Below are 12,954 nucleotides of genomic sequence, written 5' to 3'. Positions count from 1 at the left end.
CTTGTGTCTTATCTTGTAATACTCTCTGTGAGCTTAGTGTTGCCCTCCTAAACATTACTTCATCCCTCTCTGTGTTTGCTGATGAGATCACTGTGCTGAGAGAGATTGTCGGGGGAAGCACTGCTTCTCCGGGTCTCCGGGTCAAGACCCGAATCCTCCGGGTCGCGGGAGCAGGGTCTTGACACACCCTGCTCCCCTGCCCATTTTCCCTTTAAATGTTTAAATGTTTCCTGCCCACTGATACTGGGGGAACTCCCACTGATGTTAGCCGGAGCCCAGAAGTTCCCAGGTATGCCCATATCCCCTACTCCAAACTGTGGGAAAACAAAACATTATTGCTAAAGCCACGGTTAGTGCATGCCTGGAGGCTACAACACCCTGCCATAAAAGACTATTGCTTTTTTTGTACCCACATAATAATAACTCCAGGATAGACTACTTACACGTCTCCCATCGCTACCTAGACTTACACTATATGGACAAAAGTATTGGGACACTTGAACATTACACTAGCAGGGACTTTTATGACACTAATATGTAGTTGGTCCCCCCTTTGCAGCTATAACAGCTTCCACTCTTGGGCCCACTGGGAGGGCTTTCCACAAGATTTTGGAGTGTTTCTGTGGACATTTTTGCCCATTCATCCACTGATGTCGAGCCAGAAGTTCGTAATCTCTGTTCCAGTTTACCCCAAAGATGTTCAATAGGGTTGAGTTAAGGGCTCTGTGCGGACCAGTCAAGTTCTTCCACACCAAACCCATCCATTCAGGTGTTTATGAACCCTGCTTTGTGGACTGGGGAGCAGCCATGTTGGAATTAAAAAGGGCCTAGCCCAACTCTCAAGAAAAAGCTATTGTTGTAGGGGAACTGAGGGGGGAGTGGGTCATGCTGCAAGACCACTCCCATGACCTGGAGTTTCTCCGGGGTTACCCGGAGACCCAGAGAAGCAGACCTACCCAGTTATGCCCATGTGTAGGTTCTAGATTTCTCTAGATTTCTAATAACCTCTCTAATATTTCTTTTTTTCCTTTCACCTTATCAATTTTAGAATGGAAAAGAAAAAACCCCCCAAAACTTAAAGGTTACGTTTTAACATTATAAATATAAAAACTGTAAGATCTTAATAAAATATGTCCTTAGTATGATTTTAAGCATACACAGCTTAAAGAGTTTTAGCATTTACTTTGCAGGTTTTGTTAAAAATATTATTATGTTTAAATTCTTAAAAATATTCATAGTATTCAAAAGTAAAATACCAGCAAGAAGCCTCACGGGCTGAGATTACTCTATGTGTGTATGACAGGGTGTATGTGTGCATAGGGGAAGGTAAGGCAGGCGCTGAATACAGAAGAGACCTTTGTGCATTTTCTTATATTCAGCTCAGCCGAGTTTCTGTCTCTCATTAATATTCGAGTCTAGAAGAACATGCGGTGGCTTCTTTTCACTCTCCTTATGACCTGCTATCAACAGGTAATCTTTCTTTCATCTATGTACATTTTATTGTAGCAGGCTTACTTGTAATTGTTTAAGAAAGAAAGCAAAGAATAACTGAAAATGTCTTTGAAGGAGGACAATCCTTTCCCACTGTTCTATATAGATTTTAACATTTTGTATTTAATAGCTCCCCTCCATCTTGCCGGTATACATTTTCAATTACTCCTAAGCTGACAGTAAGGCAAGCACAACTTTCAAAACAGAACATTATAGCTTGCTATGCTGACAGCTTCCTGAAATAACAGAGCACTTACGTAAACGATGCCTCCTTTCCCCTAAAGCCAGCAAGCTCTGTGCCATCTGAGACTGCAAATGATTTCTGCACGTAGATTTGTAACCCTAAAAAAGTTGTATGTTAACTCTGTTGTATTAAAATTGTGAGTTTTGATGTTATTGATAGCGATGACAAACTGGTATGACATCTGGACAGCGGAAGAGAACACGGGATAAAAAAAATGTGTTCCATATCCTTATGAAAGTTGTATTAAAATAATATTATTTTAGATTATATATTAAACGTCACAAAAATTACTTAAAAAGCCGTATAACTGTTATTTATTTTTAAAAACCTATTCAACAAAGACAAATCAAGCCTACATGTATGCTTATTGTGGGAAAAAAAACCAAATAGGATCCCACCTTAATAACTACTCAAGTTAAATAATTATTTTATAATTAATAACAGAATGCAATCATGTTTATGTACTAAGCAACAGTATTATTGGTGTGTCTTCTTATCTTGTTGTCTAATATTAATAATAATAATACAAAGACATTAAAAACCCTTATGTTTATATCATGAGGGCAGCTATGTTAACTTCCTGTTACTTGGATCTAGCTTATAAGTTATAACTAATGTTTTACTTGATACATTAATCAAATTATGTTAAAAGCTGTGGAGATGAGAGTTTCACCTAAATATTACATTTTTCAACAAGGTGAAGAATGCATATGTCTGGGTTGGTTGTGAAGCCTTTCATATACCCCCACTGTATACAGATATTTGTAAATGATAGGTGTCCCTTTAAAATGGCAGGCTGCATATATGCTCATATAATAAAATATTATCTAAGTTTCCCTGCAGTGCTGAAGAAACTGTGAACACGGTACTAATGAATGGGAAGAAAGCAACAACCTCAATTGTCCTGCAACGCAGAGAATTTTGTCATTGGCCATGTAAATGCTCACATGAGGACACATGCCCACGAGGAGTCAGCCTGGTGATGGACGGCTGTGGGTGTTGTAAAATATGTGCGAAGCAGTTAGGGGAAGGCTGTAACGAGGCTGAGGTGTGCGACCACCACAGAGGCCTGTACTGTGACTATTCTGCTGATACACCCAAGTATGAAGTTGGAGTTTGTAAATGTAAGTTTCCTTCATAATACTATATATCCTATAATAACTGTAAATATTCACACTACTTGGCCACATTTTGTGTAGCGTGCCACTATATCAAATTACCTATATTTTGGGGAATTCTATCTAATCCAATCAGGGCTGTATTCACCCAGTACAGCTAAGCCAGTGATACAACTTTTCAACCTACTGAGATTTCCTTGCAATTAATAGCCCTTTTTTTGTTGTGTTATATTATTATACATTTTGTTGGGTTATAGATTTCTGCATGTATGTTATGGTGAGCAAGTCATAAAACCCTTTAATATACACCAAGTATAATAAAATACACATTTGTCAATATGAACACATCTAAAAACAATCCTGCTCCAAATAAAAAAAGGTACGTTTCCAATGGACTTTTACATTTCTATGGACATACATGTAGATATAGATATAAGGTGTGTCACTTTTTGATTCCTTATAGATGGTATGTAGTTTTTGTACCCCAAATAGAATACATTTTTTTCCCCATTTTTAATGATATCCCTGCCGCTGCAATAAACTCAGTACGCACTGGTACATCCTAATGTGCTTCTTGCCAGAGTTTTTCAGGCTGTACCGATATGTCCAGGGCCGGACTGGCCCACCGGGAAATCTCCTGGTTTCCCTGTGAGCCGGCCAGTCTTGGAGCCGGTGGCGCACTGAAGTGGTTGATGTGGCCGCACAACCGCCAGGGCTGTCTTTAACGCTTACCCTTGACTTGTACCATAAAAACCCACCCTTTCCCATATTAGTGTAACAACCTCTGGGGTCTAATATACCCCCCAAAACACGTTGACTGCTACCGTCTGATCCCCCTAATGACCTTGTCGTCCAGTCCCAGCTTTGCTGCCTATATGGTGTCTCTGATATGAAAAGCATGTTTACCAAACTCTGACACCCTCACCCCTCAGCCTTCCCAAACCCAAATGCATCATTCATAAACATTTGAACCAAGACACCGGCAACAAATTCCTGTGGGCCAAGAAGGACAGACCATCCGCGGGTCTAAAACTTTTGATCACACTGCACTGTGCAAACGGAGTAGACCAGAAGAACGTAAAGCAGAACCTGCTTCCTATTACACATTCTGTTTGGACAACCTCAACCACGCCTTTACCACACCCTAAAAAAGTATAATGCGAAAGTCACCCGAAACACCAACTCATATACATCCATTCAAACTATCACATTCCAACTCCCGCATAACCTTGTCATACGCAGCCCACATAGCCAGAGAAGCAAAGACCCCACCCATCTTGCAAGCATGCGGTCCCGATACACTACATCACCTCACGGCAAGGCAATCCCTACAACTTTGGTGCTGACTGCAGAAGCTGCTTCCAATGATAGCGAGAGATAATCAATAATCGCATTTAAACAACCTGGGACATGCTTAGCCCTGAGCAACACATTCAATTCCATGCACAATAGGACAAACCACTGAAGCAAGCGGACCACCAAAGCAAAAGAAAATGACAACAGGATAACTGAATGGACGACCGCCACATTATTCATAAGGAGGCAGCTCTGCAATTGCGCATTTGCCATCCCCAGAAAGTCAGGCCCTCCGCTGATGGGAACAGCTCAAGGAATGCCAAGTTCTTGATGGGAGAACTAGAACGCCACTCCTCGGGCCACTTAGCCGCAGACCCCTGGCGACCGAAATAAGCCCCAAAACCAAGCTCCCAGAAGCATCCATGTACAAAAAAAAAAAGACAAAGCAGATATTGTGAATCGAAAAAAAAGACTTTCCCGTTGAATCTAGTTGGAAAAATGTAAGGCATAAAGGTTCATGACAAATGTCGAAGGGCTGAGAGGACCAGGAGAGTAAGGACTCTAAGTAGTCTTAGAGCAAACTAAGGATTTACCTGTATTAGTCTCTGACAGTGACTTGTTAGGAATCCTTAAAAAACCTATAAGGTGCCGATCTTCTTTAATGGCGCTCTCTATGTGTGTTCCTGGAAAGAGTCCATATAAAACCAAGTAGTAAGAGAGTTCTGCTCTTTTGTGTTTGTTTTCCAGGAATCTCAACAAATCCTGTGCCAGAACAAATATAGTGATGTCTCTGCCACAGTGCACCACGGGTATTATCTGTAACTGCACAGCCCCTTAGCATGCTTAAATGTTCTAACGGGATGCCTCCCTTAATGCCAATTCATGCCATGTCCTTGTATCTAATGGTCATCCTGCTTGATGCCACATTAGTCCAAACTGTGGCATCAGAGAGCCCTGGAATCTGCCCCTTTGTGTCCTTGGCTCTGATGACCTTATGGATCACCCTAGAGGACCACCTATGTGTTCATAAGTACAGGAACATCCATGGAAATCTGCCAAGGGCGGCAAGCCACAGATTCAGTATGCTTATAGTGAGCAAAAAATAGAACCTGCCATTGTTTAAATTCAGAACTGGATTGGTTTTGGAGAAGCTCATATTGCCGTACATGTGTTATATTTTCAGCTATTTTGTAAATATAATTGTGATTCTAACAGTGGTATATGCTCATATGCAGCAAACATTATTATAGTATGCTCCAAGAAAAGTGAGGCACCAATGAAAGAGGGATAAAGAGGTTTGAGTCACAAAGAGGTATTGTCCCTTCTAAAGAGGGACACTTTAGGGATATATACTGCTCCGTACAACAAGGGTAATTTGATTATGTGCATCTAATTACATGTTTCTGGCCTATGTGGCATAAGCATTCTGTAGAGCTTTCATTGACCAATTGCATGTTACCAAATACTTTCTGTCTCATAATATCCTGTTATAAGGGGTGAGCATAGGGTTAGAGGTGTCTATGTCCCCACCCCCACTAACTAAACCACATCCATACATACAAACATGCAAATTTGCTATAACATACACACACTATCTCCCTCCTCTCCCTCACACTACTAACCCTAGACTCATCCCAACACGCTTATACCACACATTGACATACACTATGAGCAATACTCTAAGAACAGATACTAACACACTCCATACAATAACATACACACACTAAGGTTAACACCATACATTTGTATTAGTGTTAGCAATTAACAATAAGAAGAAAGGCTGTTCTAGTAATATGTCAGTTGATTTAACTACAAAGGGAAACAAAGTGTGAAAATGTGACACCTCTAATAGACGAGATAGCTCTATAACAACTAATGCATCTGAATTACCACCAATTTTTACTTATTTACAGATTTACTGGCTGTTGGGTGTGTTCTCAATGGCGTCCTCTACCAAAATGGCCAAACTTTCCAACCTAGTCCCTTTTACATATGTCTTTGTATAAGTGACATTATTGGATGTACCCCTCTGCTCACGTCAAAGCAAGAGGAAACATCCTGTGGAGAGTCGACAGGTCTGACTAAAAAATCAGAGCAATCAAGTTGTGCATTAGAAAAAGTTCAGCAGACACCAGACTACAAATCTGTACCAGGTATGTCTAAGTTGTTTAGTGTTTCTTTTCCACTGAATTATTTAACAAAAGATATGTTTTTCATAAGTAACAAAAGTGCACAAACGTTTGACAGCAGGTAACCATCTGGCCCATCTAGTCATTAGCCATATGCATGTGTTGTGCATGTTTAAATCATCTCACTCTTTTAATATCTGTTTAATTCTGACTTCAGTTCTAACTTAGCATGTTAATTACCAAATGGCCCTGTGCTTTCTCGATCAATTAACCAAACTATAGACCCATTATTCAGTGTTGAGTTATAAGTAAAATAAATGCAGACATGGAACTTAATACCCGTATTTCCCCATGTATAAGACTCTCCCATGTATAAGACACACCTTAATTTTGGGGTTTCGAAATTTGAAAAAAAATGTATTACATACTTATTGAGTTTTATTTATCATAAAATTCATACTTATCATCCTCATCACTCCCACCCATAAACTGCCCCTAAATTAACCCTTAAGACCCCATCAACCATAACTGCCCCTAAATTAACCCTAAAGACCCCATTAACCATAACTGCCCCTAAATTAACCCTTAAGACCCCTTTAACCATAACTGCCCTTAAATTAACCCTAAACACCCCATTAACCATAACTGCCCCTAAATCCCCACCTCCCCTAAGTTTCAGCAGCCTGCTATAAGGAAAGGGGCGGGGTCAATCATCAGTGTGACTGCAGGGAGGGACTGTTAATCAGAAAGGGGCGGGGCCGATTGTCAGTGTGACTGCAGGGAGGGACTGGGAAGTAGTAACTGCAGTCTACAACCACTGTATAAGACGCACCTAGTTTTTAGTCTTATACATGGGGAAATACGGTAAATCTGATGTGTACATCACCTCAACAGTGTTTTAGTTTTGAAACTATGCCCTAAACAATTGTGATGTCTGATAATTTTGGTAAACTATCTTAGATCACATATAGCTATGAGTAAGAGGGCACAGGAGTGTGACAGGACATAAAGAGGGCATAGTCTAGTAAGAAACATGTGGAACTTTACAACAGCTCCCTGACACAGAGATCAAAAATTAAAAATTGAAGTAGCAATCAGCTGCCGTTCACGGCTCATGTAGAGACATCCTAGGTGTATAGCTTAGGGAGGTTATGTTTACAACTTTTCAGCCCACTTCCTAGAGGTCATATGATAGGTAAATATTTAGATGTGTTTAATTCAATAAAATAGGTTGTAGCAATCACAAACATATATAGTTCATATTGTTACACGACTTGCTTTTAATGATAGGTGTTGTTTTTAAACATTTTATTCTGCTATGTTTAGTTAACTAAAGACTTAACAAGTCTTATATAGAAGTATGCATTTACCACCCCCTCTCCCTTCAACCTATTACTTTTCCCCACTCATTGCCCAATGTTTAGATTTTTTCTCTCTGCTTTTCTGCAATTCTCATTTGTTTTCTCCTTTCCCCAAGCCTTTTTCATTCTATGGGCCCTTGCCTCTTCTTCTCCCCACTACCAATTAACAGCCATTGCCTCTTTGTGCACACACTTTATCTGAGTCCATTCAATACGTTTCACAATTTACAGAGCTCCATGTCAGCTCTTGGCCTATGTATTGGGGAAGATGTTATGTAAACCCCAGGCAAGTCTTTGGAGTTTTCTACCATCAGTACCAACAACTAGCTGAACTGTGAAATCCTAGCCTCATACTAAGCTCATTAGGATATAATGATCGTTTAGTTTTTGCAACAGAGGATATAGAAAACTCACTATTATATCCTGGAATGTTTTGCCAAGCTAAACTTCTATGCTTTATCATATTGCCAGCTTCTTAGCACAAAACTGTATCACTGTATGATGCAATGTTTCTAGATTTATTGAATTTTATCTCTTTCTGAACCATTGCTTCTGCTTCACACTTGCATTTTCAAACTTTACTTAAAGAGAAAGAACTAAAATTATAACCTGCCTTTATGTATTGCAGATGTATGCTGGGCTTCTAACCTGCTTCCTGCTCTGACTTCTGTAAACCAATGTCTACCTTCCAGGTATCCTTCAAGAACAACCCTCATTTGTTTCCCTCACAATTATTACTGGATTCAGTAATTTGTTGCAACTCAACAAGCAAATAAGGGTTTCCTGTGAGTCCTTGAAACATGGATAACCGTGCTGTTTGTTTTTCAATCAAGATTTAAATTATGTAATTCCAGAATGCAAATATTTATCTTCCACAGCTATTCCTTCACATATCTACTTGTATGTTCTAGATCATTGTGCTATTGCATGACTAATTTTCTGTAGATGGAAGGCATGGCAACCTACTCTATTGCCATCTGAAAGAGAAGCCCACAACATAATATTTTGACCACCTTAGTTGATGGCTAGCAAGAGGCTCTTCTACTGAGCTCAAAAGCATCATATGAGCTATATGATCTATAGTGAACTTTATATGAACACCATTCTTTTTCACACCAGGTAGACATAGATAAGATGAAAGTGGCCTGCAAGGTGACTTCATGGCTGGTATATTATTTTTTTTTTATTGAAAAGATCCTGTTAGGAGGACCACACAACCCTAGACCCTTAGCATTTATTTTAGACCAGTGGAAAACAATAACTATCTTTCTGATCTCCTCTGGCCTTGACTGTGATAAGTTGTGCTCCCACATATTTAACTGTATGGTAAAACCCAAGTTCATGCAGGTTCTCATCCTCTTAAAAAACTGTAAGGTAGCTTATTAGCAGAGGTATTTTGCCACAAGTAGAATCAGTGAAAAGCTAGAGACAAGCAAGAATACTGAATTATGACTTTCAGCATTAGTAAGCAAAAGAGCACAGCTCAAAACAAGGTGGTTTTATACCTAGCATTGCTTTTAGAAGACTGCTGGCATAACAGAAAATGTGCTAAAAGAATTGATTTCTTTTGATGTGTGAAGTACTAGGTGTGAAGCACTGAGTACATTTTCTAGTAATAATCTATGATCTTTTGGCCTATGTTGCAGTTTACAAAGTTTTACCTCTTGTTTGGAAAAGAAAATGCCTTGTTCAGGCAACACAATGGAGTCCTTGTTCAAGGACATGTGGCATGGGTATTTCTATTAGAGTAACCAATGAGAACAGCAAATGCGAACCGAGAAAGGACAGAAGACTGTGCTACCTCCGGCCATGTAATTCCACAATGCTCTCTAGTGTGAAGGTAATTCAATTGGTTAGCGATACTGGTTGCACTTTTTACATATATATATATATAATCACATACTTAACTTTATATATTAACCACTTTGTTGAGAAATTAGCACGTTAGAGATAAAATGTAACTTAGGTTAACAAAGTTTGTATCATTATAATACTGATTTCATCCATCAATGGTATAATTCTAAATGTGCATTGTCTTCCTCCTTTCATACATAAATTAACATTCTATGTTTTTATGCATATGTTTTAACTCTTTAGTAGGCAATAAGCAGAACTCATTTTAACATTTCAACCACTTCACCCATTTTCTACTTGCCAGTAAGACCTCAAACTTTTATTGTGCCTTGGCTTTGTCTTATGTTTAGAACACATGTATGCATTTCCCATATCCAATCCTAAGGTGTAAGTCTCATGGAAAACAGTTTTTGAGTGTTAAATACAGTATTGTATACAGTATAGTTGTATAGCAATGAAAATAACTTTTTTTTTGTTTCACATAGTACCACTAAACTTTTTTTATCTGCATATCTGGAGGTCACCATGATTGGCAGACTTGAGATAGTTACACTACAAACCTAAACTGAGCTTTCTCTTTATGGCTAGCTAATGAAATCCTGCTTATGCTGAGAAAATCTCTTTCAAAATTCCATTGAATTTATTTTTGTAGCACATTATTAGGCAGCGCTGACAGGAGACAGTATTTCTCACCCTCAAATTGTATAGCAAGTGGTACCGATATTTGTCTTTCTCTAGGGATATTTATGTATTTCTGACATCATTGCTTATAAGGTTTTATATACTCTTCCACTTTTAGAGCAGCATTGACTGCATTGGCCAACTTAATGACTACTTCCACTAGGAAAAAAAATAGTATCTCTCAGGCCATTCACTTTTCGTAACACACCACCCCTGCAAAAATTCCTCCTATTGGTTCTTCTTGAAGAATTATGGCGTTAGAAGGAATGGGAGATCTGCTGCCACCGTAAATGTATAGTGGAGGTTTATAGATATTGGTGTTGTCTGGAATATAAATAAATGCATATGTATAGGTAGCATTGCTGTTACTATGGTAAACAACACACACATGTAGAGTGATCATATGGCACCCTTTCTTGCTGCTTTCAACAACTCAGATGCCACATTGTACAAGACACTCCGATCACACAAAGCCCAATTTGCTATCTGAAGTAGCCATCAGCCTTGATCTTTGATTCCACCAGGGACCAACAGAGTAAGACTTCCTCCCCTTTCAGTCATCCCTTCTTAAGAATCCTGCAGCACAAGTCTCATTGGAGAGCTATACTACCAAAATGGACTTCTCTAGAGGTCAGAAAAAGGGGTCCAATTTTTCTTACCCAACTGTGAATGCTACAGTGGGTAAGGAAAAACAAAGACCCCTGCCTGGTGGAAGATCTCAAACTAATGAACAGGAAATGAGGAGCCTGTCTATCAAAAGTAGGGCAGAAAATTTGTGAGCTGTGTAAGATTTGTCTGGACTGCCTTTAGAGGAAGAGCTGCTTTAAAATATAAATAAAAATATATTGTCAAATCAGGTTATACGCTCTTTAAAGTATATTAGTGAAAGGCATTTGGTTATACAATATGGATATTGCCGTATTAACCCAAGAGGAATTGAGTCTTTAAAGTTATACCACCTTTTGAGTCAAATTAGAAACATATGAAGAGTCATATAAACATTTGGGACTACAGGGATCTTTCTATATGTAGGCAAAATTGAAAATACTCTAATGTTCCACTAAACACTAAAAAGAAAATGTCAGTTTAAAATAAGAAATATATTAAACATGTGGTATTATGATAAATTTAGTAATTTGATATTTTATTTAAGATTCCAAAAGGGAAAACCTGCCAACCAACATTCCAACCTCCCAAACCTGTGAAGCTAATGCTATCCGAGTGTGCATCAGTAAGCAACTACAAGCCCATGTACTGTGGCGTTTGCAGAGATCGAAGGTGCTGCACCCCCAACAAATCGAGGATGATAACAGTGCATTTCCGGTGCCCTGGCGAAGGCACATTCACCTGGAAAATGATGTGGATTACTTCCTGCGTTTGTCAAAAGATCTGCAGTGACCCTGGCGATATATTTCCTCACCTTAAAATATTGTGAGAGCTAGAACCATGGTTCCTGGACAGCTAAGTTTTAAGTATTAGAACAAGATCTCCCCTGGAATTAGACAACAAAACTATTTTCTGAATTAAATCCAAGGCCTTTCACGAACAGATCAATTAGCAGAAATTATGCACCAGGCTATGTACCATAACTCTTAGTCTGTCAATTCTCATCTTGTCAGACCCCTTGAATATATGTATTGTGTTAAGCGCTGCGAAAATTGTTGGCGCTATATAAATAAAAGATAATAATGACATGATTTTGCAAAGCAAACCGTTTATTGCCTAGAATTGTGTAAATTATTTCAACTGTGTTTGCTTTACACAAGCAATTAACAGTAAATGAGTGATAAATGTCACATAATAATCCTCTTTCATTTGAGAATGAAATTGCTGTCCATGAAGGAATAGTTTACTGTGCCTGAAAGCCCCACTAAAGAATGCATATTAAAGTACTCTGTGAGTATGTTCATATGCGTTGCCCAAAAAAGCACTTACCTGAGGTAAAAGCTGTAGCTCTGCATTTACCCTCCTCCTATGTCAGGCATGTCCAAAGTCCGGCCCGCGGGCCAATTGCGGCCCGCGTTCCGGACTGATGCGGCCCCCAAGTGAGCCACGGGACTTGGCGTCATCAGCCGGCGCAGGGAGAAGGAAAGCGCGAGATCTGGGTTTTCCTTCTCCCTGCGCCGGCACACACAGCCACACAGCGGTGGGCGCGGCTTCAGTGTTGTGCGCCGGGATCTGACAACAAACCCCGGCGCACAACAGCTGTTGCCGCGCGGATCGCAAGGGAGCAGTATCGGAGGTATTTACCGGACATCCGGCTTAAAATCACTCAAGGGAGCCGGATGTCCGGGAAAGACCTCCGATACTGCTCCCTTGCGATCCGCGCGGCAACAGCTGTTGTGCGCCGGGGTTTGTTGTCAGATCCCGGCGCACAACACTGAAGCCGCGCCCACCGCTGTTCGTGCCCTCTGAACCCCGTGCCCTCGGAAGAAGACAGAAGAACTGAAGAAGAAGAGGAGCGAAGAGCAGGAAAAGGAGCTGTAAGGAGAAAAGAGGAAAGGTAGGAAAACAGTAATTTTACTCACCGTAAATTCTCTTTTCCCAAGTATAGTGGCAGTACCAGAGGGGGGTTTGCTCTTTCGCCGGGACAAACACTTAAAAGAAAACAAAGGGTTAAACTCCGCCCCCCCCTTACCCTATAACCGCCCGTACCGGCATGGAGAGACAGTTAACTAACAAGAGGACCAAAGGATGGAAAACAATTATCTGTATTAATACCAAATTGGGAGGGAGATCTGTACTGCCACTATACTTGGGAAAAGAGAATTTACGGTGAG

The 12,954-nt window shown here is 39.9% G+C and overlaps 1 protein-coding gene across 1 annotated transcript; it reads left to right on the top strand.

Moving 5' to 3' along the window:
- The first annotated feature begins 1,393 nt into the window (after positions 1-1,393).
- On the top strand, positions 1,394-12,119 carry CCN6 (cellular communication network factor 6). The gene is made up of 5 exons (XM_053460148.1): positions 1,394-1,470; positions 2,568-2,859; positions 6,063-6,302; positions 9,286-9,479; positions 11,328-12,119. The coding sequence occupies exons 1-5, from the start codon at positions 1,426-1,428 to the stop codon at positions 11,607-11,609; spliced, it is 1,053 nt and encodes a 350-aa protein (XP_053316123.1). The 5' UTR covers positions 1,394-1,425; the 3' UTR covers positions 11,610-12,119.
- Positions 12,120-12,954: the final 835 nt, after the last annotated feature.

The sequence above is a fragment of the Spea bombifrons genome, chromosome 3 (genome assembly GCF_027358695.1).
Source record: "Spea bombifrons isolate aSpeBom1 chromosome 3, aSpeBom1.2.pri, whole genome shotgun sequence".
Lineage (NCBI taxonomy): Eukaryota > Metazoa > Chordata > Amphibia > Anura > Pelobatidae > Spea > Spea bombifrons.
The sequence above is the reverse complement of the archived record's forward strand: the minus strand, read 5'-3'. Positions and strand labels throughout refer to the sequence as shown.